The following is a 27,509-nucleotide window of genomic DNA, read 5'->3' on the forward strand; positions in this document are numbered from 1 at the left end:
GTTTGGCGTGTGAAAGGGAGCGTTTGTTTACTCTGCAAACGTAACATACGTAAACAAGAACTTGACACAGACTGAGTCTGTGAATTGGGTACAATTATCCACCTAAATGTAGCTAGAAGGACACTTATTACTGAGAGCTAGAGCACAGACCAAAGCACTGTTTTTTTCTCGACCATGTCCTTGCTTACGAAACCAGCTGCGGTGCCGAGGTACTGCCTGCAGGATCTGAACAGCGCCTCTGTTTGCAGACATTGTTTAACACACGAATAGAAGATGCGCGGCTCAGGCGTTTCATTCTAGTGCTCCATTTCCATTGATCAAAATCCTTCATTTTAAAAACACACACTCAAAGGCTCCGATGTTCATTGTAGGTAACTTAAAAGTATCTATGGCAAATGTATGTGACTACCACTGGACTGGAGTTACACTCCTTCCGGTCCAGCAGATCTGTATACACACAATGCTGGAGACCGTGTCAACTGAGCGGCTACGAGCACGCGCACAGACGACGCGTCACTGTGAATGGCATCCAATCAAATATGCAAATGACAGCAAAAACTCGGTTAAATTGACCAAATAGTTCCGCCTCAGACGTTTCACTGTCAATAACAAGAACGCAGCTCAAAGGAGCCGGATACAGAAGGCTGCCTGACGACTGAACACCATTGACGACCTCCTGCTTCAACCCTGGGATTCGCTTAGCGACCAATCGTTGCATTGCTGGACTTGTAGCCCTTGTTTACTTCAAATGATCCAATGAACTTGCACTCGCGAACGCAATGATGTGTAAAAGAAGATGGAACGGCACAAATATTGCGTCCTTGGGATGGAATCACCCCTTAACCTTACTTTTACTGCACATGGCTCGTTCGAATTGTGTCTTGGAGCTTTATGTTTAACACTTTTTTTATGTCCAAAAGTTCAACAAGGAAGGTACTCCAAAAACAAGTTCAAAAGAAAATAATACACAAATACTCTCACCTACGACCTCCGGCTGGTGAGGCTCGAAGTATACATTTATATGTCTTGGAGCTTTAAATAACAAGTGTGTATATGAAGCAATTTAACAGCATGTATTTGCTGGAGCTTAAAATGAGATGGCACTATCGGAATTTAGACCACTGCAGGAGGTGGGCAACCCACTGATCTATCTCCCTGCACTAGAGTTGACACTGCTTCTGCAGAAGGCTGCCAACCCGCCTTGAAGACTGGGCAGGCCTGTTCCTGTGTGAGCCGTGCTTCTCAAACAGCTGCTCTATGTGACTAGCACACAAGAGTTCCTAGTCTGACCAGAGAGTTCGCTGGGTTCCTGACAGTTGCTGAAGCAAGAAATATGGCTGTTGGTGCACACAAAACAGTTAATGGAAGAAAAACAGCTACCATGATTGCTGTTTGATGGAGAGCGCCTCGCGAAAGGGTGAAGAGAAAGCAAGACAATAATGCTCAGGCAGATTATGTTTCTGAATAAGGTACAGTTATCCATCTAAATGTAGGCAGGAGCACATTAATGTCCGAGGGCTGAGCACAGACCAAAGCACTGGCGAAAATGGAGGTTTTTTTAGGTCTCGCCTGAGCCAGCGCATGCGCTGCCCTGCTAGGCTTCTAGTAAGGCCTTTCAACTCTGATCACACGCTTGTGCGTGTGCTTTTTTTTTTGCTGACACCTCTTGGCCTTTGCGTGCGTCTTTCTAAGAAAAACAGCACGGAACTGGCCAAAGGCAGGTGCATGTCCCTCCTTCTCTCTCCCCTGGCCTAGGGAGCTCGGGAGTGAGCAGCAGCGCGGCCGGGTGCCAGCTGCATACCTCACATTCCTTTCGCGGCCGGGCTTGTTAGTGTGGGTGTGTGCTTTATGCATCTTTTTGTAGCTCATCCAGATGTTTTGACTACAAGATGAGTAGTTTGTCATAGGAAAGGGCTCAAGCAATCTCTGGTAATCTCTGAACAGCTAAATAAATGCATGGTGGCTCTCTTCTCTCAGTAATTATAAAACGGGACATGACAACCATTGAAGAACTTTCACCTAGTCTTTGAATGAGTTCTCAGGCAGGGTAGCAAGCGGTAGCTATCACGGTAACTCCGTGGATGAGTAATGATGTAGATCTGACCAGATAACAATCGCCATAGCAACTGCAACCTCCAATCCCCGCATAACTGTACCTAGATTTATTGTGTCAGGGGCCAACCAGGCCAAGAGAAAAATGAAGCAGCGAGTATGCTATCCGATGAGCGCCCTCACTTGTAATCAGGGCTCGCAGGAGCGGAGTTCTTGTCTCTGCGTGTGTGCGTGGTTCATCGCTCCCCACAAAGACCACAGAGCCGTAAAGTGTCACGAGGTGAGCTCGAGGACTGAGACATGTCTTTCATGAAGTAACTAAGCAGCAAAATCGTACTTAAGGGACAAAAGGCACAGGCTGTGCACACCAACTTCCGCTAAGGGCATCTCAAGCGACGGATTCAAGTGCCACCCGTAACCAGCCAATGTCACATTCCATGCAAGCAACACAGAGTCACATTATGGAGCAAACGGGCCACCCAAGCCTGCATCTTATTTTAGACATTATTGTTAGCGGCACATTCAGTGAGTCCACCTGCTCTCGCGTGTGTCCTCTCCCCCGGAATGAACATTGCCATCCGACACCCCGGGCGGGGCACACAAAACCTGCTGTCCAGGAACAATCGTACCCGACACATTTCTCAAGGCCGTCAGCCGAGTACTCCATAGCCCGCAACAAAGCACAGCAGAAAATGGCAATCGATTAACTGTGCACTAACAAGTCACATTTATACGTCAAATTCAATTTGTCTCCAATGAGCACTCATCGGGCCATGGTGGGGACTCGTGGGCCAGAGCCAGCACGAGAGCTGGGGCGGGGACAAGGCCGTGTACATGGGCATGTAGGTCACAGCAAACAATGTCCGTGGCACACGCAACATGCGATGTGCGGTTGACGAGGCGCATCGAACAAGGTAAACCACCAATGACTGATAAATGCCAAAGCTCCTCCGCACTGCAGCGCAAGGGGGAAGACAGAAGGGTGGCCGGGTGTACGTGCTCTGGGGCCAGCTCCAAAGAAGGGCCCAAACGGGCCCAGGTTAGAATCCTGTCTGTGTTTGGCAATACTGCACCTCGTTTGCACATGATTTTCTTTATTTCAGCACAAAGGGAACAGGGGATTTAGTGACATCAGGTATAGTGTAGGATAGACACAACTGAATGACTAGAAGTGTGTACATGTCCCACAGATGTAAGGACGGGCTTTTGAGATCATTCAGATCATCAAGTCAGGCAATGGACTGGACTTAAAGAAAACGGCACAACACGGGAACATGTATGGTGCAATTTCACTGTCCCTCCTGGGGAGCCTCCATACACCATATTGTACACCATCCGTTATCGGGAGACGGTCTGAAGGGAATCCCCACCACGGACCGCTCACATTGAGGCATCCTGTCTTTAAGACCTCACATTCTCACTCTCAGAGAATGCTCTCCACCCTATTACCCCACTGCTTCTACTGCCGCACGTCTCAGTTAGCAGTTAGGCCTGATTGTCACATTTGTCAATGAACATGACTTAGCCGGAGAAGCAGCCAAGATAATACTGTTTCCTTGTTAGATGTTTAAGATGTTTGACACTGTGATGGCAATAATTTTGGCTAGGAGTCCTGCGAGTAAGATAGTCTAAAAAGGGGAGAGTGACCATAGTCAAGAATTGAACAGAGGCATTAACACTCACAGACTCCATCTTCACAGCCAAGCAGCACTTGAATAAATACCCTGACTCTTCTTCAGCTCACGGAAAGTGCTGCTCCATTCCGGCACTTACACAACATATCAGGTTGCATAAAATGATACAGAAGAGTAACCATATCCATCTCGTGCCTCCATTTCAGATGAAATATGGGGAATGTCTGAGAAAAGTGAATCCCCTCATTCCAAAGCCCCCCTACCCTCTAGCAGAACCTTAGAATCTAGCAGCTCCAGTGCTGGTGCTGTAGGTATGTGCTGTTACACCTGGATCCTCTTCCATGTGATTATGCCACTTCCGTGTGGCACAGCAGGGCAGAAAAGACTGATGTAGGCTGATGTGCTCTCAGCAGGGGGACCACTGCCTGCTAATTCTAGACCTCCGTAGTCTCTCAGCGTTCACCCATTCTCCAGCTGTGTGGCAAAAGCCAGTGACCAGAATTTCTATTCGGAGAAACACAAGCCTTGCAATTCAGAGGGGCCAATGTGAATTGTAAACAAGCATTGGCTTAGCCAATAGGTCTCGCCTTTGGGACCTTATAAGTGTTTAGTTATCCAGCACAATAGCCTTGGTGCAACAACATCAACTGTTGCATGGCTGAACACTTATAAGGTCCCAAAGGCGTGACCTATTGGCTATGCCAATGCTTGTTTTTTTCTGCGACCATGCTATCGCTTTTGAAGCCAGCTGTAGAGCCGAGGCTGTTCGGCCCTAGTAACTCTGTCACTGAGTTTAAAGCATTTCACACTCGCAGAACCCACCCTTGAGTTGCGGTGGTCCGCATATAATGCGCTTCTCTTCTTTTTAAAAGAGCACTACTGTTTGCTTTTAAAGTCCACTACGACAGCAATGTTTATCATTATCATTTGACTGGTTTTATTTTGCATCTACTATGCCCCTATAGCCTCGAGTGCTATATCGAAGTCACAAACACATAATTATATGTGAAGGGGACATTATTGTTAGAATGCAGATGTTGAATTACAGCAAAACAAATCCTTACCATGAGAATACACAGATTAGAGTGGAAAGATTTACATATGTAGTATATAATAGGAACATATCTTACGTGTTGTCTGGCGAAGTAATCTTTCACTAGAGAGCCCATTATCTGCTGTGGGGATTTGGCTGTGCAAATATGAGGCATGACCGGATTACCAAGAATCCTTTCGGCGTACCGGATCCAGCCTAAAAATTAGAAATAATTTATTTCTGGGTATTTACAACTGAAAAGATGACAGAGGCAAAAGCAGTGTTTCCAAAATGAATAAAAAGGAAGAAGGACCGAATCTAGTAGACTTGGAAATGTGCCAGTGACGGAAATATTACAGTTGAATAATACAGAGCAAAAGAAAACTGCTTCAATGCTTTAACTGTATCAGTCTCTCACTCTCAGCAGTCAGGATTATGGTACTTACCCTGTAAGCATCTATTCGTGGCATGTGGTGCTGTAGATTCACACGCTTTGCATACTTCTGCCATCTAGCATTGGGTACGAACGTGTACAAGTTGTTTTTCTTCGAAGAAGTCTTTCCAGTCACGAGACAAGTAAATCCTCTTCTTATTGATAATGCGCATGGGCATCGACTTCATTCTTAGATTGTTTTCTCGAAGGCGGGTGAGAATGGAGTGAGATTATGAAAAGAGATGTTCATGCAAAGAGAATAGTGTAGTGTAAAGAAACTGCAACGGCCACAGGTGTCCAGGGAGGAGGGTGGGCGCATGTGAATCTACAGCACTACATGCCACGAACAAATGATTACAGGGTAATTAACATATTCCGTTGGAGGCATGTGTGGCTGTAGATACAGATGCTTTGCATAGACTGTGAAGCAGTCACTCTCCAAAAGCGGTGGCTAACCTGTGGGTGTTTAAGTAGTTTGAAAGGGAGTACGTAGCACTTCTGCCCTACATTGGCTTGTTGGAGTGCTAATACATTAGTATCTACACATTTGGTGAAACTGTGTTGGGTAGACCATTTAGCTACCCTACAAATGTCAGCTATTGGACTATTGCCCAGGAAAGCCATTAAAGCCCCTATTTTATGATTAGAACGTGCTTTAGGGGTGTAGGCAAAGTTCTTTTAGCGTTGTCATGACATATCTGAATGCATTTAATTATCCATCTAGAAATGTCTTTCTTGGATATGGGCTTTCTTTTGTGAGTTGAGTTGTTTAGTTTTTCGAAATTCTTTAGTTCTGTCAATAAAGTACATTAGAGTTCTTTTGGCATCTAATGTGTGAAGAGCCCTGTCTGCAAATGAATCTGGTTGTGGGAAGAAAACAGGTAACTCAACTCACTGATTGAGGTGGAAAGATGAAATCACTTTTGGAAGAAATTTTGGGTTGGTTCTAAGAACCACTCTATCTCTGTGTATTTGAAAGAAAGTTTCTTCCAATGTTAAGGCCTGGAGCTCACTGACACGTCTAAGTGAGGTAATGGCTCTTACAAAAGCAACTTTCCAAGATAGAAATTGGAGAGGACATTTATGTAATGGTTCAAATGGCGGACCCATAAGTCTGTTAAGTACAATATTCAGATTCCATGCAGGTGCAGGTGGAACTCCTTTTAAGGCCTTTCATGAATGCTTTAATAACTGGTACTTTGAACAAAGACAGATGCTGTTTGCTCTGCAAATAAGCAGCCACTGCTGCTAAATGTTAACTTATGGATGTGGAAACAAGGCCGGATGTTTACAAATGAAGAAGATAGCAAACAATGTTTTGTATAGTTGCATCAAATCGATAGATTTTTTTACTCCGACAGTAGAAGACAAATTGTTTCCACTTCACTGCATAACAACCGCTAGTTGTAGGATTACAAGCTCCTACAAGAATAGTCATACATTCATGTGGGGGGTTAAGTTATCCACATACTATGATCTCAGGAGCCAAATCGCAAGGTTGAGCTCCTTTGGATTTGGGTGTCTGATTTCTCCATGGTTTTGAGTGAGAAGGTTCGGGTTCAGAGGAAACTTCTTGTGGGGTAACTACTGAGAATTCTAGTAGTGTAGTGAACCATGGTTGATGAGCCAAAGTGAGAGCTACTAGAATGAGAGTGAGAGATGTTTCCCTGAGCCTCCGAAACACAAACGAAAGAAGTGGGAGAGGCAGAAAAGCGTAGGCAAATATCCCTGATCAGTTCATCCACAGAGCAATGCCTTTGGTCAGTGGGTGTGGGAACCTGGAGGTGAACTTTGGGCATTTTGTATTGTCTATGGTTGCAAAAAGGTCTATTTGTGGGGAAAAAACTCACTTATAGAAGCAAGGGAGGAGTAATTGGGGGTGGAATTCTCACTTATGGACTTGTTGCTGCATCCTGCTGAGGAGGTCGGCAAACTGGGTGCCCATCCCTGGGAGGTGTTCATCTAGCAGATGGCTGTTGTGACGTATTGCCCAATGACAAATTGTTTGCGATAGGTGTGATAACTGTTGACAGTGCCCCCCCCCCACCCCCTCCATTTTTATAAATAGTACATAGTTGTCATGTTGTCCGTCCAGATCAAGACAACTTTGCCTACCAGGTGAGTTAGAAACGCTTTCAATGCTTGGTGAACAGCTTGACGCTTGAGGTAGTTGATGTGGAGACTCCGGTGTTTGGCATCCCAGAGACCCTGTACTGTGAGATTTTGTAGGTGAGTGCACCATCGTGTAAGGAATGCATCTGCAGTGAGAATGATCTGGGGAACAGGGTCTAACAAGCATTTGCAATGCAATAGGTCTCGCATTTACAGGAGTTTGAGCTATTCGCATTGTAAATTACAATGTCTTTTATTTATGTTTTGGTTTTTAAAACAAATAAAAGACATTGTTATTTGCAATGCTAGTAGCTTAAACTCTCGCAAATGCGAAACCTATTGCATTGCAAATGCTTGTTTATGCTTCTGAAGCTGTTGGTGAGAAGGGTTCACCAATGGCCCCCAACAGCCAGACCCAATCTAGAGTTACACGGGGGGCTATTGAGAGGGGTATTTAATACAGTCGATGTTTACACACACAGACACAGTGGTCATCTTCAAACCCTGTACATTGGGGGTCCAGCCATTCTACAGATGCGTGCCAGAAGGCCACACAGTAACGCCACTGTCCAGGAGGGGAAATCCACCACCCTGCCGAGGTCAGGGAGCTCAGGGATGTTTCCGTATGCACAGTAAACTTTCAAAAGTTACAGAACGTGCATTCACACAACCGTAAAGACATACTGAAGGTCTGTGCGAAACGTCTCGGACATGTTGTTGAGCAAAAAAACTCTAATAAATGGCAAATTCCATGGAAATATGAGAACTGTATTTATAGGCAGATAAAGCACATGATCTCCCACAGTTTGACATGTCTGTGATTACTTCACCCATGCTTCCCACATACCTGTCCACTCGCCATATCTATCACATGTGTGAACTTCGAGCAGTTCTGAATGTCCTGCCCCAACACTTTCCATTCTGAGGCTCGGAGTTTTAGGACTGTGCCTAGATGCTGCTCACACCAGGGGCCGTCTTGCACACAGTGCTGGATGGGGGTCTACGTGCGTGCCCCCAGGGCACTGCTGTAGTACACAAGGGACTCCCAATAATGAAGGGGCCATGCCGCCGCTGCCTCTCACGCCCCCTCATTACTCCTGGCGCTCTCAGCCCAAACAGCAAATTAGTGAGAGGGCCTGGAGCCACCCACCGCGCGTGAAGAGCAAAAACAGAGGGGGAGCTGCGCACAAGGAATGGGGAACATGCGCGTTCCTGGACTCTTCCCACAGGCACGCAACATGGGCGGGCGGAGGGATGGACACGTGAGCTGATGAATTAATGGATGGATGAACGGCGGGTGCATGCTTTGATAGATGAGTGGCAGGAAGGATAAGTGGATGGATGAGTGGCGGGAAGGATGAGACGATGGATGAGTGGGTGGATGAGCAGATGGGCGGCTAGAGGGAGGGACAAGGGAGCAGATGGATGACGAGATCAGCGGGCGCCTGCTTTGATAGATGAGTGGGTGGCTGGAAGAGCGGGTGGAGGAATGGTCGAGTGGGCAGATGGGTGGATGAATGAGAGATTGGTAGGTGCATGTGTAGATAGATGAGCAGGTGGATTAGTGACTGGGTGTTCTGATTGGTTAGATGAGTGGTTGAATTTGATTCATCTCCCTAGAGTGCATCAAAGCAGCCGTGTGGTGAGGTTATCACGCAGCGTGTTTGTTTAAAGACCCGATTCAGCTGGACAAGAACACAGAGGTCTGAGGTGTGACCTAGAGCAGGGGTGTGCCGCATTTGCCTAAGAAGACTCGATCGATACCACATTTTTAGAACCACCAACTACATAACTGGCTCCTTCTCATTTGAATGAATTCTCCAGACCCGTGTACCCACTGGACGCAGCGCCCACGCAGAGACGGGGCAACATTACAGGACAAGCAAAGGGTGCAGCCTGTGTGCCTTGTGCTGCGTACAGTGCAGTCTTTCCTGTTTTTGTGATCGGCACTTCTGCGAGCCTAGGGGGTGTTTACTGTTTGCCTTCACTTGCTTAACTTTTCGTTAAATAATATATGCACTATATTTCTAAGTGTTATCTTTGAGTTCTATGAACGACCCTGCATCAAATTCCCCGCTCTAATCGATAGTTCTAAAGGTCACTGGTTTACAGAGGATGGGTCAATATATAGAGATATGGAAACAAAAACTAATACTTCTTATCCAATGAGTTGCTTACACTGGCGAGAAATACAGCTGAATCAAAGTTCACAATTTTAGAAATATCTACAAATAGCACTGAAGGAGTTATTGGCATATGTGATTTGGGATATGACAATAACAACAACATCCTTAAAAAAATTGTCGCACCAGGCGCTTCTGACTCTAAAGCCCATCCTGGCCTAATGTCTGTAGCTGCATCAAGGAAAGCAACGTGTAATATAAGTTTCCCTGAAAAAATAATAATACTCATTGCGTCTATTTTAGAGAAGATGCAGAGGAGTAGAGTAATGGGTGCTTGCAATATCACTGCAAATAAGGGCAGGGGACAGGCAACAGCCTGACCCACTCTGGCAGGAGGTGACGCCGGGATGGCAAAGACAGGCAGAATGAATATAAGTGCTTTGCCCCTTGGTTTGGCCCCCTCACCCCAAAGGGAGGGGATTGTGGCTGGACCGGGGGCTTTAGTGGAGGCCACCCCCCCCCGGAGCAGAACCCGGGCTGCTGGAAAGGGTGGGGGTAAGGGAAGCGTAGGTAGGACGTTACTGGGCAGCAGATTAGGACATGATAGGACAGGATAGAGGCATGGAGGAAGGAAAGAAAGTAAAGGAGAGGCATTCATGGAGGGAGGAAGGGAAGCAAGGGAGGGATAGAGTCATGTGGGAGGAAAGGAAGCAAAAGAGAGAAAGAGCCATGGAGAAGGAGATAAAGTAAAGAAGAGAGACATTCATGAGTGAGGAAGGAAAGCAAGGGGGGGGTCAGAGACATAGAGGAAGTAAATGAAATGCAGGTGAGATAGAGGGAATGAGGGTGGAAAGTAAGCAAGACATGGGTAAAGGCTTGGAGGAAGGAAAATAAGTAAGGAAGACAAAACAAGCGGCCGCAAAAGTGAACGTGATCGCGATCAAACATCAAAGCGGCCGTGAAAGTGAAAGCAAATGGTGTGCAGGCTGCCAAATGGTGCGCGCGCACATGCACTGTATTTGGAGGCCTGAAAGCACTCGTTTGCACTTCCAGATCCCCCATTTACAAAAGCTCTCGCGAGAGCAGCGCTAAAGCGCTGGCTCAGGCGAGACCTAAAAATGGCCGTCCTTTTGACAGTTTTGTGTGTTCCACCACTGTAGAGAGCCATAACTGTGGCTGTCAACCAATACTACATTTTTTAAATTACCCTGTGATTGAGACCATCGGGGTGCCACACATTCTTGCAGCGGATGCATATGTAGTCAAGCATGTGGTACTATTGCGATGCAAGATGACATCATGCCAAAGAGACACATAACTGTTTTGACTGTTATTTGTTATTAGGTTGAAACTGTTGCAACAGTATTTGAATATTTTGAATCCTGTTTGGATTTGGGTATGCCAAACCCAAGTGTGCGTTGAGTATGGTTTCTAAATATGGCTGAATATGCAATGGTTGAAGGTGTGATTTTTGTATGTTGATTGTGAATCCCAGTTGATGAAGAGTAATCGGAGTGCGTTGTTGACACATGGGAAGTATATTGGCTTTGATTAGCCAGTCGTCCAGATATGGGAAGACATGAATATTTTGTCTGCTTAGATGTGCTGCTACTACTACAGCTAGACACTTGTTAAATACCTGTGCTGCTGTAGTGATTCCGAATGGAAGTACTTTGAATGGGTAATGCTTTCCAGTGTCAACAAATCGGAGGTATTTGCGACGAGCAACTAGCTACGACTATAGACAGCTAAAAGCTGTCTGGTAGGCGAGACCTAACAAGACTACCAGGCAACTTACTGGAACTTGTTACCAGATGTGCTCTTTTCAACACCTTTCTCAAGATGAGACACACTTTGAGGCACCTCATTCTGATTCCTAAGAGTTCATCTTATCTTGCCCTCCTCGAGATCATGTAGCATTAGCCTTTTTTGGTAACCGCAGACATGAGCATTTTAACCTCTGGATTGTTTTGCGTTTAGATGAGAAGCTACTTCAGACTCAACCGTATCTAGACAAACCTGGCCTCTCTGCTAGAAGTGCAAACAGGCAGAAGGGTAATGTTGTGCCAACACTGTTGCAGCTTTCTGAACATAGAAAGAGAACAGGTAAGACGACCTCACATCAAATAAACAACGAGTGCTTAGCTTGAGTTGTCTGCAATATCACTTCGAGCCCAGAGGAGAAAAATATCCATATTATTCAGTTACTCTTCTACAATTTAATGTTATGAATGCCCCATCCAAATCATCAGCCCTGCCTTCAACAGCTATGTGAAGGAGTTCTAGTCGAGCCATACACAACATGGACTCTTCTACCTCGACCCCAAAAAATTAAGAATTTTTAAATAGTGTGTACAAGGCCCTGCAAAACGAACACAAAGAAAGCTACTAAATACATGCCAAGAAAATCAATCAATACAAGAAAAAGATGCCTGGCGCAGAGGGGAAAAGACTGAGTAGCTGGAGAGCTTGGGAACTAAAAAGTTACAATGTGTTTATAAGGCAAAGGAATTCATGCAAATGCCAGAGAATTCCAGCCATAGTCAAACAATGTCCTGCAATATTTTTACAACTGAAACTTACTCAATCCTAGAAGGAAGTGAGTTTTATGGACCGGTTTAATCAGGAAAGTGTCTATCAGTTTTTTTTAAAACTAGGTGCAAGGAAATGGTCTGGATGTGAGGAGAAGTGAGTTCCAAATTTAAGATACTGCCTTAGAGGGAACGATTTAGTTCACACATTTTAAGGACGCAGCCACCTAGACTTGCTAAAGACATCTTGGGAACATTCAGAAAGCTGACCTAGGAATGCATTCCGCTCATTGCTTGCCATGGGCTTTGTGGTTTGTAACCAACGTTTTCAGGTTTTCTATTTGCTGGCTTTGTTTGCTTTAGGGTGGCCGGCTCCAGTTTGCCCCTCCTGTTGCCCAAACCTTGTTTACTAAATTCTTCCACAAACTAGCTTTCTGTAAACAGGCCTTTAAATCTTGTTATCTTGCCACATTTGCTTGTGCATTCAAATACAGATGTCAATTGTCAGGCTGTGTCTTATAGGGAGCTTGGTGTTTATTTTTCTTTCTCTGACTTCAAAGTGAGAGAATTTATGAGACATTCATGCTGACTACTGGGGGTCTGCTTCAGGAAGGCTGTGCGATGTTATTGTATTTTTTAGCGTAGAACAAAATGTACATTTCTATAAATGTACTGTGCTGACAATCAAATCAATACATTGAGCAATGACATTTCTACACATTATCGTTTGTGCTGTATACTTTTATCAGTATAAGTATATGCAAGTGAAAATGTAATTGTCATTTGAATAGAAGATGTGTTGTATGTAATGGCAGTACTCTACCATATCATGCACACTCCACTCTACTCTGCACCACCCTATGCCACTGCACTCTACTCTGCACCACTCCACACTACGCCACTCTACACTGCACTTTTTGCTGCATCACTCCACTCCACTCCACTCTATGGCAATGCACTATACTCCATGGACCACTGCACTCTTCGCCACTCCACTCTGCCACCCTACTGTGCAACACTGCACTCTATGCCACTGTACTCTACGCTACTCTGTACCACTCCACTGTATGCCAGTACACTCTATACCAATTCCCTCTACGCCACTAATCTGCACTGCACTTTACTCTGAAGCAATCTACTCTACGTCACTGCACTCTGCGCCACTCTACTCTGCACCCCTATACGCCACTGCACTCTATGCCACTGCACTCAAATCCACGTAACTCAAAAACCAATGCACTCTGCACTACTGCACTCTATTCCACTATACTCTATGCCATTGGACTCTATCACTGCACTCTATGCCACTCTATTCTACTCTGCACCAATGTACTCTATGTGACTGCACTTTACGCATATGCACTCCAAGCCACTCTACTATACACCACTGCACTCAACAACAGTATATTCTGCAACACTGCACTGTCTGCCACTGATCTCTACATCACTGAACTCTGCAACGCTCCACTCTAAGCTACTCTAATGTAACAGGACCTGGGTATTACAATCACCGATAAGCAATGGGCGCATTGCTGCTCGGTTACCCAAGACATTTCTCTTAGCAGCAGACACAAACTCCCACATTTCAAATTTTTACGTCACATCTATTTTACCCTGGCACTAGCACACAAAATAGATCCGTCTAAGCCACACAACTGTTGTAAATGTTCTGCACCACATGCGGACTTCGCACATCTCACTTGGACATGCCCGAAACTCACGACTATTGGGTGCAAGTACACCACACACTTGGGCAAATGTTGAACATCCCATTGACCCAGATTCCAGAGGTTGCCCTGTTAGGCTACACTGTAACTTTCCCCCTAAAAATCCGTAGGTTAGCTGCATTAGGTCTTTTATTAGTTAAGTGAGAGGTGGCACTGCACTGGGGGCGGAAAACTGGCCCAAATGTCCAGGGTTGGTTGAATAGTATCGCCTATTGTAATGTAAACAGTGAGCTCTATACAAGTACGCCCCAAAGATATCTGGGGACCCTACAAGAAGTATGTCGAGACTCTTAGACAAGAAATTGAGTCCCAGCTAGAACAGGGCATTGTCCTGGCGGGAGTGGGGTGAGCCCGTCACACCGTTTGGCTTGATTAATTTTTGTAAATGCAAAATGTAAGTACACAATATTGAATGGCAGGTTCAGTGTGGGAGGAAGAGAAGTAACTGTTAGAAGTAAATGGCCTTTTCGTTTGCAACTGTGAGTGAAGGCGGTTTATGGACCCTACTGTTACTAGCAATTATTAATGCCATTGGTCTTCTTATTTGATGTTTCTTCGAACATATTAACTTGCTGCTTAAGACGACGATTCTTGATGATGAGACAGCCGGTGCCTATGGACTGCTGCACATATATGCATGTATGTTTTTGTATTGTGAAAACGCAAAAATAAAGTTTATTAAAAAAAAAGCTACTCTAATGTACTCTACACCACTGCCACTCTATACTACTCTGCACCACTCCAAATCACGCCACTTCACACCATGCCACTGCACTCTACTACACTTTACTAAAAACCAATACACTATGCCACTGCATCTACGCCAACTACTTTGCACCTCACTTTACGCCACTATACAACATTCTACACCACTGCACACTACATCACTCTACACCATTGCACTCTACAGCACTCTAGTCTATTCTGCACCACTGTACTCTATGCCACTGCTCTCTGCACCACTCTAAGGCCCTGCACTCTGATACTCTATTCTGCCTGACTGCACTCTATGCCACTGCACTCTACGCTACTACACTGTACGCCACTCCACTCTATGCCACTGTCCTCTACGCCTCTGCACTCTACTCTGCATGCTCTACTCTGTGCCACTGCACTCTATGCTACTCAACACCAATTAACCCTACATCACTTTACTCAAAACCAATGCACTCTACGCCACCGCACTCTATGCCAAACTACTCTGCACCACTGTACTTTACGCTACTTCACTCAACTCCACAACACTCCACGATGCTGTACTCCAATAAACTCTGCTCTACTGACACTCTGCTACACTCTATGCCACTCAACTCTCCAGCACTCTACTCCACGCCAATCTATGACACTCCTCCATGCTATGACGCACTACACAACTCCCTTTATGCCAGTTGATGCCACTTTACTCCACTCTATTCAACACTACTCCAATCTATGACAATCTACTCCACTCTACTCAACACCTTATATGCCACTCCACTCCACACCACTCCATAGAACTCTATAACAACTCTACGCCCTTCCACTCTATGACACTATACTGACTCCATGACACCCCACAACACTGTAAGCTACTCCATGAAACTCCACTTCACTCCTCTCCTCGCCACTCAACTCTACTGTACGTCACTCCACACCACTTCATAACACTCCACTCTACTCCACTTGACATCACTCCATGCCACTCTTTTACCCCATTTACTTTTAGCCCTGCTGACCAACAGCCATTCTAATGTACAACACTGCTAAAACATATTGGCAAAGCCAATAGCTCCTGCATAGGGGAGACCTATCGGATTTGCCAATGCTTGTTTTGAATGCAGGGACTTCCAGAAGAAGAGAGTCAGTGCTCTGGATGTTGACGAGTGCTGCTACATAGCTTCAGTTTTCTGGCCAAGCAATAGGATCGGTTGGTGTGTAAAATCTTGTGAAAAATGCAGACGATTTTGTACATAGAACTTCCTTTAATAGGAAGCCAGTCAAGAAATGCCAGAAAAGGTGAGATGTGGTCGAAGTGTCTAGTCCCTGTGGCCCTCTGACCATCACTTGCCACCCCCAGAAAAACAAAGAGCATCCTGCCACCCTTCTACACAACCACAGCAGCAACTTTTCCTAATATAAAATAAGTATCCAGTGTCATAACACCCATCCTCACAACCCTCTACATTTACTATACCTGCCCCACCCATTTTTTAAAAAGGTCACTCCTAGAACTCACACCACCCTTTCCAATTTTTACCATGACTCACATAAAACAATAATACATGGTCTCCTGTCAAGCACCCTCTGCATTGCACTCCCTAGCCGCCCATATTGACTAACAGAAAACTGGTTTTCTGCCACCTGCCCAACCACCCTCTCCACAGTCAAACACCTCCCCTGCCCAAATGTATCAAAATAATAATTGATCTCTTGCAAGCCACCAGACTACCTTTTGTGCCATCTCTCCTCATCCACGTACAAAGCTGAGCCACCTATTCTTCAACTGAGCAGAGAGCCAGCTCTGCACTGACAGGTTCTCTGACAGTCACGTCAGCATGGTCTGGAATTCCTTTATGATCATCAGCAGTGGGAATCAACTAGTTTCCCACTGTTGCTACATCATAGCAGTGATTTAGAATTTTGTAATTCATGCTAGGAGCCATACATAACATTAGCATCCCTGGATGGAAAGCTGGAAGCTGGTCAACAAGTCAGAATGCTCCATTTGTGGGCTATAAGATAGTGTTGCAGGCCTGCCAAAGGAGCATTCTGTACTGCCAGCTCACAACGCCCCTCCGGTGTGCTTTGGGCCATGGGATCGCTGCAAAACCTCTCACCTTAAAGACAGGTTGAAAAAACCCCGCGCCATCCTCCTGCTGCGCTCCCTCAGCCTTTAATAATACATCAGTTGGTTCACAGAAGTCTGTCCTGGCCTTGCTGTGAGGGAAGACCAATCACCCAAAAAATTAGAAAAACGTAAACAATTATTTTCTACTTTTTTTGTCCATGAAGGAGGTTTTGGTGTGGCGAGCTTGGATTGGGAAAGGAACATTCAAGAATGATGGCGAGGGGTGAGGATAACGAGAGTGGTTGAGAGCAACCTTTTGCTTTTATGGCTAAAGCAAAGAAAATGAGATGGCATGCAGGAGCCCACCTTTTGGTACATGTTTTAATAGTCAATGTAACCATCTGGTATCACAATACCTATAACAGCCATGAGGCAATGCAGAAAGACTGCAAATAGGAATGTTTGAAATCAACAGAAATCCTCATTCTCCCTTCCAAAAAGCCATACTTTTGATTTTATTACCGACGGCATCCAGAAATGTATTGTGATCTTGCCTCAGATAGTTGGGTGGAGGATCTGAGTAAGATGGCAGCGTTATGGCCAGGCTCCCAAACCATGCTGCCTGAATCATTCAAAGCAGCTCATAAAAGTGTGTCAGCCAGACACTGTGCACACACATAAGATATCATTGGACCGCCGAGACTGCGTGTAGCCTGCCCAGCGCACCTCAGGAGGCTGCTAGGTGTCAGAACCAAACCACCTCGTCCTCACTGGGAAGAAAGTAGAATTACACAAAAATGGCTAGAAACCACATGTCAAAACAGTGATCCATCTCACGTACATTACATTACTTTTTTTAAAAAAAATCTTTTTATTAACATTGCTCAAGAGAACATCAATTACAATAAGCATTTTTAATGGTACACAGTGAGGCGGGCACAGTACTACGATAATTATACATTCACGTGAGGATATAAGGCATAGAAAACCCCCAACGAGATTCAGCTTCCCATGTTCATCCCTCTGTATTTTCGCCAGGACTGAGGACGCCCATATTACGTAGATGACATTACTGTTACTCACACTTCCTTTCACATACAAACTTCCAAAGGAACGGAGAAAGGAGGTTGGGAAGCATGCCATCTGGGCATCTCCTCGAAAGAATCGGGACGCTAAACCCAAATGAAAGATATTGCTTGAGGGAAGTCTGACGTCACAGGGAACGTGGCGGTTGGCTGAGCGCCAGTCGGGAGCCACCCGGAGGGAGTGTAAGATAAAAGCATGATAGCTCACTAGTAGCTGAAGGTTTTGGTTCCTCGTCGCCAGTGCACTATATTGGCTGCCGGATAATCGCGCAAGGGACGACGCTCTGGTATATTGCAGTGGGTTGATTTCGGCAGCTCCACGCGGTCCAGCGAGTGCTCCCGCTGCGAGGCAGCAACGCAGCTGGTGGCAGCGTCAGCACAAGTCTGCTGCATAGATGAAGCAAGCAGCTCGAGGAGAAGTCTGGAGGGGGCCCTGAGGTAGGCGCTACGCCCGTTACGCAATGCTATGCTAGAGCCAGGAGGGCTGGCAGCAAGAGCAGCATGAGAAGCGGTGCCTGCAGATATGCCCTAATGGATGTTGGGATAGATGGTTAATCGATTGTGGCATCATGTTCCCAATCCGTGAGCAGCTTGGATAGCTTGTTGCTCCAGCAAGGCGATTTTGGGGGGCATAATCAACCAAGTCAGAGGGGGGAAGCAACAGGTGATTGCCGCCAGATACACATTGAGGTCCCATAGTTCAATCTGGGCGCAGGGCGCAGATGAGCCCGAAGGCAAAAATAGGTGTGTCATCTTCAAAGTGAAGGTGACATCTAACAAAGACCCAAAGCAACGCCCGTCTGAGCAAACCGCTGGTTAGTAGGATACCCCCATCCAAGGTAGGATTTATACCCCATTCAAAGGAGAAGTAGGACTCTCTAACCGTTAGGTCCCATAAGATTACCCCCTTGTTGAAATCCTACTTTAAGGTCAAATCAGAGCTTAGGCTAGAAGAGGGCGAAGAAGAGGATGGAGGGTCCCCGGCTGCGGGGAACCACTGGAATATGGCAGGGGTAATGGACTTGGATTTAGGTGGTCAAGGAGGGGATTCCCCGGCCATTCCCACGCAAAATAAGTTTCCCTGTTTAACATCTGAAGAGTCAAACGAAGCTGAGCAGAGTAACGCCTCGGACGGGCCCTCACAGGTAGGGGAGCAATACATTGGGACCGTTAAAGGGCTGGACCCAGTTCAGGCTCTGTTAGGCAAGCTAGCACAAGAAATTAAGGAGCAATTATCGATCTCAGAGTTAAATCAAATAGAGATTCAAGTGACTTGCTCTAGTCTGGAGACAAAGTTTGAGGGTCGAACACAACAAACACAGGAGTTAGAGCGCGTCTGTCCAATAGAATATACAAGAAATTGTGCTGTTGAAGCAAAAAGAGAGGACCTTGACTGGTAAACTAGAAAAATTGGAGAATAATGCAAGAAGGAATAATGTTAAAATCCTGGATGTTGTGGAAGTCATTGAAGGGGCAGACATTAAATCTTTTGTGATTAAATTGCAGAGAAGTGCGTTCCTACAGGAAGCTGGTTTTTCCAATTGAGAGAATGAAGTTTGACAAATGCATAAAGACCCCTTTAAAATGTACCCAGAGCGCGGAAAACCCCGGAAGATCTTGGTGAACTTTCTTTCCTATACTGTGAAGGAGAAACTGTTAAGTCTGGCTCTGAAGGAAAAGTCACTGCAAGATTTGGGGGCTACTTTTAAAATCAGGTCAGATATCTCCAGGGAGACAGCTGATAGGCAGTGGGAGCTGGGAAATAGAATTGAAGAGTTGAGGGAGCTAGGGGCCAATGTGCAACTAAAATCTTCAGCCATCCTTAAGGTCATGTGGCAAAACAAAATATACAACTTTTTGGACCCTGAAGAAGTACACAGCTTCTTTGTGGAGGCTACGAGTGACAGGACCTCTGAAAAATTAATGAGCTAGGAAATGAGATGGTACCGCTCTGTCGGGGTGGAGCTCGAATAGGCTATGTTAAGGCCTAGACATAGGAATGGGAGCGTTCCCAGGGTGGGGATCACATGTGGTGGGGAGCATGGGGGGGGGGTTAGGGGGAAGAGTATAAGAAAAATGGAGTCCTCAAGTCAGGGTAGAAGAGTAGCACCAAATAGGAGTAGCAATTGGAGAATAGGAAAAACTAAAAACAAAAAATGAGTATAAGAGATGAAGGTAATCTAAAGAAGAAAAGGGTACTCGAGATACTTTGTTGTAATGTTAATGGGCTGTGGGCAATGTATTATACTGCAGTACTTGAAGGAACATAAATCACAAATAATTATGTTACACTAAACCCACCTAAGAATGCAGGAATGTAGAGAATTATGGTCAAAACAAAAGTGGGTGGAGACTGTTGTAGTCTCTAATCAACCGCAATGGCCTAAAAGTAAAGGCCTGCTATTTAAAATTAGACCCGGAGTTTAGCTGACAAGATAAAAAGCGGATGAGGGAGGCCACTGGATTATAGCTGAGATCAATATATTTTTAAGTCTGTATACGCTAATGAGTTACTATGGCCCGAATATAGACAACACCTCTCATCTGGCAAATCTTTTTTCAGCCTGGTAGACTTTAATGCACATATTATCCTAGAGGGGGATTTTAACATTCTCTTAGACAATAACCTTGACATCCTCAGTACAGATTCATTTTAATTCCCCAAAGATGAGAGCTTATTTAGTGGATATGCTGGAAAATTATAACCTACGCGGTGTTTTTCGTAAAGTAAACAGGAACTGCAGGGATTACACCTACCATAGTTAAAAGAACAGCCACTATTCCAGACTAGATTACTTTTTTATGGACAGGAAAGAGGTGGAGAGAGTGGCCAGGATATCCCCATCTCCCTATTCACCTCTCAGATCATGCAGCTCTGCTTTTAAAAGTGGATTTGGGAGACTAAACAGGGAAAAGGAGGTGGACAGTCAATAGGAGGATCTTACTTAGGGAAGAGATAGTGGCTAAGTTAGCCCTGGGAACATTGGAGTTTTTTTCTTGGAACATGACATCTGCCCCTAGCATATAGCTGGGATGCGTATAAGGCTTGGTCTAGGGGGATTCTTAAAGGTCTATCAACCTACTGGGCCTGGGAAGAAAAAGCAAAATTTGCTGGACAGGAGAAAAATATGGCGAAAATAGAAAAGCTATTAACAAGCATTTACAATGCAACGGTCTCTGCATTGTTAAAGTTAGAGCTATTGGCATTGCTCATGACATTATTTTTGTTTATGTTTTTTAAACATTTAAAGAAACGGCATTGTTATTTACAATGTCAATAGCTTAATCACTCTCAAAAGTGAGATTTATTATGCGAGCATTATTTGGGAAGTTTGGCAAATCCATAATTATGAGGAAAACGCTGCAGCTGCAGAATCGCAAAATGCCAGTGGCCCAGACTAATATGCATGATTAGTATTTGGATTCCATGCCCATTCCTTCTTTTTCCTCTCTGCTGAAACTGCTGCCCAAAGTGTCAAACTTTATTAATACTAAACAAAAATCGCACTACCGTGCCAGGGCCAGACTTGGCGTTGATAATGATTGTTTGAAAAGGGAACTTTGAAAGTATACGAACTTCACCAATTCTGGTTTCAAAATATAAGAGAACACTGTAGAGGCATGCGTCTACCGACTATTATATATAATTTGGGATATATTTCTTAATCTGTCGAGTTCAGCCACTGCATGATTATATTGTTGTCTCTTTTTGAAACTCAGGAGCAGTAACATTGTCGTAGTGTCACTAGGGCTTCAAGTGGATGCTTTTTCAATATTATATACAAGCCACAGTTACTGCTAATTTATCTTATGCAACTAACAACGATTGACAAAGCCAATAGTCCTAACTTGTTGTAGGTATCATGTTACTTGTTGTATCATTATGCCTGGATGCAATGACAAAAGAGACAGCAAAATACAAGTCGTATAGACCCCGCGCAACACCAACCCCCCCCCTGCCCCCCACACATTTGTTTTTATCCCACTTAAAGCCCTGGGTAGGATACTCAACAACAGGGCCGAACTGGAACCCCAAAGTAGGCCTGGCAATTATGTCGGACCAGCTGGAGGGTCGTGGGGGAGGTTAACTGTGAAGCACTTTTGCTACAGGAAACGCCCGATGTCCGGGAAAGCCAGCTGGCCCTGCTCAACAACCCCGTTCTCTCCCGCATTTACCTGTGGCGAATGGAGGAAGACGTGTTGGCTTAGGGCTCCGCCGGAGGCCTCCCGTGTCAGCCCCTATTATCCGTATGCAGCGCGTTTTTTCACGCTGCAACTTTACCTGACGATTGCTGCACCCACCCTGCGGCTCCGATGCGAACTCCTGGGCAAAAGTATGTGGTGCTCCGCCCCGGGGTGTATGGCCTTTCCTGTGGCCCGGTGGAGTGCTGCTGAACTGGTGTGACTGCTCACGTGAGCCCGTGGTCTGACCCCGCCCACTGGGCCTCGCGCTGTGTCGCAGTAGACACTGGCGGCTGCTGTTCGAACTGCGGGAAGCGTTACAACAAACAAATGATGGACGGAATGCTGACAATGCAGACATTCTCCCCCAGTCAAGAGATCTGGGTTAAATCCATCGTTCTTTTGCCCACTACGCCACCCCAGTTCAGACATGGCCATATGCAAATCAGTCTTGACCCTGTGCCTCATGGGAACAGTCCAGCCCGAACTGCCAAGCCATGTCTTCCCTGGACCGGAATCAAGCATCCTAGGACCGGTTTCTGGCTATCAGCCGTCATCAGCCAGGATAGCTTGACTCCAGTGGCGTAGTGAGCACGGGTCCCACGTCTGGGAATACCCATCCCACTTAGGGCGAAAAGCGTTACAACAAACAAATGATGGACGGAATGCTGACAATGCAGACATTCTCCCCCAGTCAAGAGATCTGGGTTAAATCCATCGTTCTTTTGCCCACTACGCCACCCCAGTTCAGACATGGTCATATGCAAATCAGTCTTGACCCTGTGCCTCATGGGAACAGTCCAGCCCGAACTGCCAAGCCATGTCTTCCCTGGACCGGAATCAAGCATCCTAGGACCGGTTTCTAGCTATCAGCCGTCATCAGCCAGGATAGCTTGACTCCAGTGGCGTAGTGAGCACGGGTCCCACGTCTGGGAATACCCATCCCACTTAGGGCGAAAAGCGTTACAACAAACAAATGATGGACGGAATGCTGACAATGCAGACATTCTCCCCCAGTCAAGAGATCTGGGTTAAATCCATCGTTCTTTTGCCCACTACGCCACCCCAGTTCAGACATGGCCATATGCAAATCAGTCTTGACCCTGTGCCTCATGGGAACAGTCCAGCCCGAACTGCCAAGCCATGTCTTCCCTGGACCGGAATCAAGCATCCTAGGACCGGTTTCTGGCTATCAGCCGTCATCAGCCAGGATAGCTTGACTCCAGTGGCGTAGTGAGCACGGGTCCCACGTCTGGGAATACCCATCCCACTTAGGGCGAAAAGCGTTACAACAAACAAATGATGGACGGAATGCTGACAATGCAGACATTCTCCCCCAGTCAAGAGATCTGGGTTAAATCCATCGTTCTTTTGCCCACTACGCCACCCCAGTTCAGACATGGTCATATGCAAATCAGTCTTGACCCTGTGCCTCATGGGAACAGTCCAGCCCGAACTGCCAAGCCATGTCTTCCCTGGACCGGAATCAAGCATCCTAGGACCGGTTTCTAGCTATCAGCCGTCATCAGCCAGGATAGCTTGACTCCAGTGGCGTAGTGAGCACGGGTCCCACGTCTGGGAATACCCATCCCACTTAGGGCGAAAAGCGTTACAACAAACAAATGATGGACGGAATGCTGACAATGCAGACATTCTCCCCCAGTCAAGAGATCTGGGTTAAATCCATCGTTCTTTTGCCCACTACGCCACCCCAGTTCAGACATGGCCATATGCAAATCAGTCTTGACCCTGTGCCTCATGGGAACAGTCCAGCCCGAACTGCCAAGCCATGTCTTCCCTGGACCGGAATCAAGCATCCTAGGACCGGTTTCTGGCTATCAGCCGTCATCAGCCAGGATAGCTTGACTCCAGTGGCGTAGTGAGCACGGGTCCCACGTCTGGGAATACCCATCCCACTTAGGGCGAAAAGCGTTACAACAAACAAATGATGGACGGAATGCTGACAATGCAGACATTCTCCCCCAGTCAAGAGATCTGGGTTAAATCCATCGTTCTTTTGCCCACTCCGCCACCCCAGTTCAGACATGGCCATATGCAAATCAGTCTTGACCCTGTGCCTCATGGGAACAGTCCAGCCCGAACTGCCAAGCCATGTCTTCCCTGGACCGGAATCAAGCATCCTAGGACCGGTTTCTGGCTATCAGCCGTCATCAGCCAGGATAGCTTGACTCCAGTGGCGTAGTGAGCACGGGTCCCACGTCTGGGAATACCCATCCCACTTAGGGCGAAAAGCGTTACAACAAACAAATGAGGGACGGAATGCTGACAATGCAGACATTCTCCCCCAGTCAAGAGATCTGGGTTAAATCCATCGTTCTTTTGCCCACTACGCCACCCCAGTTCAGACATGGCCATATGCAAATCAGTCTTGACCCTGTGCCTCATGGGAACAGTCCAGCCCGAACTGCCAAGCCATGTCTTCCCTGGACCGGAATCAAGCATCCTAGGACCGGTTTCTGGCTATCAGCCGTCATCAGCCAGGATAGCTTGACTCCAGTGGCGTAGTGAGCACGGGTCCCACGTCTGGGAATACCCATCCCACTTAGGGCGAAAAGCGTTACAACAAACAAATGATGGACGGAATGCTGACAATGCAGACATTCTCCCCCAGTCAAGAGATCTGGGTTAAATCCATCGTTCTTTTGCCCACTACGCCACCCCAGTTCAGACATGGCCATATGCAAATCAGTCTTGACCCTGTGCCTCATGGGAACAGTCCAGCCCGAACTGCCAAGCCATGTCTTCCCTGGACCGGAATCAAGCATCCTAGGACCGGTTTCTGGCTATCAGCCGTCATCAGCCAGGATAGCTTGACTCCAGTGGCGTAGTGAGCACGGGTCCCACGTCTGGGAATACCCATCCCACTTAGGGCGAAAAGCGTTACAACAAACAAATGATGGACGGAATGCTGACAATGCAGACATTCTCCCCCAGTCAAGAGATCTGGGTTAAATCCATCGTTCTTTTGCCCACTACGCCACCCCAGTTCAGACATGGCCATATGCAAATCAGTCTTGACCCTGTGCCTCATGGGAACAGTCCAGCCCGAACTGCCAAGCCATGTCTTCCCTGGAACGGCATGGTGAGCAAAAAAACGATGGATTTAGGCCCAGATCTCTGTACTGGGGTGAATGTATGACATTGTTCTGCATTCTGTCCATCAATTGTTGTTTTTGCATTTGTCACCCCGAGTGGGAAGGGTATGCCCAGACGTGGGTCCCTTGCTCTCCATGCCACTGGAATCAAGCTATCCTGGCTGAAGAGGGGTGAAACCCCGAAACCGGTCCTAGGATGCTTGTTTCCAGTCCAGGGAGGATCTGGCTTGGCAGTTCGGGCTGGACTGTTCCCATGAGGCACAGGGTCAAGACTGATTTGCATATGGCTGGGTTCAAACTGGAACGGCATGGTGAGCAAAAAAACGATGGATTTAGGCCCAGATCTCTGTACTGGGGTGAATGTATGACATTGTTCTGCATTCTGTCCATCAATTGTTGTTTTTGCATTTGTCACCCCGAGTGGGAAGGGTATGCCCAGACGTGGGTCCCTTGCTCTCCATGCCACTGGAATCAAGCTATCCTGGCTGAAGAGGGGTGAAACCCCGAAACCGGTCCTAGGATGCTTGTTTCCAGTCCAGGGAGGACCTGGCTTGGCAGTTCGGGCTGGACTGTTCCCATGAGGCACAGGGTCAAGACTGATTTGCATATGGCTGGGTTCAAACTGGAACGGCATGGTGAGCAAAAAAATGATGGATTTAGGCCCAGATCTCTGTACTGGGGTGAATGTATGACATTGTTCTGCATTCTGTCCATCAATTGTTGTTTTTGCATTTGTCACCCCGAGTGGGAAGGGTATGCCCAGACGTGGGTCCCTTGCTCTCCATGCCACTGGAATCAAGCTATCCTGGCTGAAGAGGGGTGAAACCCCGAAACCGGTCCTAGGATGCTTGTTTCCAGTCCAGGGAGGACCTGGCTTGGCAGTTCGGGCTGGACTGTTCCCATGAGGCACAGGGTCAAGACTGATTTGCATATGGCTGGGTTCAAACTGGAACGGCATGGTGAGCAAAAAAACAATGGATTTAGGCCCAGATCTCTGTACTGGGGTGAATGTATGACATTGTTCTGCATTCTTTCCATCAATTGTTGTTTTTGCATTTGTCACCCCGAGTGGGAAGGGTATGCCCAGACGTGGGTCCCTTGCTCTCCATGCCACTGGAATCAAGCTATCCTGGCTGAAGAGGGGTGAAACCCCGAAACCGGTCCTAGGATGCTTGTTTCCAGTCCAGGGAGGACCTGGCTTGGCAGTTCGGGCTGGACTGTTCCCATGAGGCACAGGGTCAAGACTGATTTGCATATGGCTGGGTTCAAACTGGAACGGCATGGTGAGCAAAAAAACGATGGATTTAGGCCCAGATCTCTGTACTGGGGTGAATGTATGACATTGTTCTGCATTCTGTCCATCAATTGTTGTTTTTGCATTTGTCACCCCGAGTGGGAAGGGTATGTCCAGACGTGGGTCCCTTGCTCTCCATGCCACTGGAATCAAGCTATCCTGGCTGAAGAGGCGTGAAATCCCGAAACCGGTCCTAGGATGCTTGTTTCCAGTCCAGGGAGGACCTGGCTTGGCAGTTCGGGCTGGACTGTTCCCATGAGGCACAGGGTCAAGACTGATTTGCATATGGCTGGGTTCAAACTGGAACGGCATGGTGAGCAAAAAAACGATGGATTTAGGCCCAGATCTCTGTACTGGGGTGAATGTATGACATTGTTCTGCATTCTGTCCATCAATTGTTGTTTTTGCATTTGTCACCCCGAGTGGGAAGGGTATGGCCAGACGTGGGTCCCTTGCTCTCCATGCCACTGGAATCAAGCTATCCTGGCTGAAGAGGGGTTAAACCCCGAAACCGGTCCTAGGATGCTTGTTTCCAGTCCAGGGAGGACCTGGCTTGGCAGTTCGGGCTTGACTGTTCCCATGAGGCACAGGGTCAAGACTGATTTGCATATGGCTGGGTTCAAACTGGAACGGCATGGTGAGCAAAAAAACGATGGATTTAGGCCCAGATCTCTGTACTGGGGTGAATGTATGACATTGTTCTGCATTCTGTCCATCAATTGTTGTTTTTGCATTTGTCACCCGAGTGGGAAGGGTATGCCCAGACGTGGGTCCCTTGCTCTCCATGCCACTGGAATCAAGCTATCCTGGCTGAAGAGGGGTGAAACCCCGAAACCGGTCCTAGGATGCTTGTTTCCAGTCCAGGGAGGACCTGGCTTGGCAGTTCGGGCTGGACTGTTCCCATGAGGCACAGAGTCAAGACTGATTTGCATATGGCTGGGTTCAAACTGGAACGGCACGGTGAGCAAAAAAACGATGGATTTAGGCCCAGATCTCTGTACTGGGGTGAATGTATGACATTGTTCTGCATTCTGTCCATCAATTGTTGTTTTTGCATTTGTCACCCCGAGTGGGAAGGGTATGCCCAGACGTGGGTCCCTTGCTCTCCATGCCACTGGAATCAAGCTATCCTGGCTGAAGAGGGGTGAAACCCCGAAACCGGTCCTAGGATGCTTGTTTCCAGTCCAGGGAGGACCTGGCTTGGCAGTTCGGGCTGGACTGTTCCCATGAGGCACAGGGTCAAGACTGATTTGCATATGGCTGGGTTCAAAGTGGAACGGCATGGTGAGCAAAAAAACGATGGATTTAGGCCCAGATCTCTGTACTGGGGTGAATGTATGACATTGTTCTGCATTCTGTCCATCAATTGTTGTTTTTGCATTTGTCACCCCAAGTGGGAAGGGTATGCCCAGACGTGGGT

The 27,509-nt window shown here is 46.7% G+C and overlaps 1 protein-coding gene across 6 annotated transcripts in view; it reads right to left on the reverse strand.

Moving 5' to 3' along the window:
* NARF (nuclear prelamin A recognition factor) overlaps nucleotides 1-27,509 on the reverse strand; it is a 331,765-nt gene that overhangs the window by 77,304 nt on the left and 226,952 nt on the right. For all 6 annotated transcript variants that reach the window (XM_085616853.1, XM_085616850.1, XM_085616852.1 and 3 more), the window contains one exon: nucleotides 4,817-4,935. In XM_085616853.1, the coding sequence (XP_085472979.1) occupies nucleotides 4,817-4,935 (119 nt within the window). The remainder of the gene's footprint in view (nucleotides 1-4,816; nucleotides 4,936-27,509) is intronic.

The sequence above is a fragment of the Triturus cristatus genome, chromosome 7, assembly GCF_964204655.1.
Source record: "Triturus cristatus chromosome 7, aTriCri1.1, whole genome shotgun sequence".
Taxonomy (NCBI): domain Eukaryota; kingdom Metazoa; phylum Chordata; class Amphibia; order Caudata; family Salamandridae; genus Triturus; species Triturus cristatus.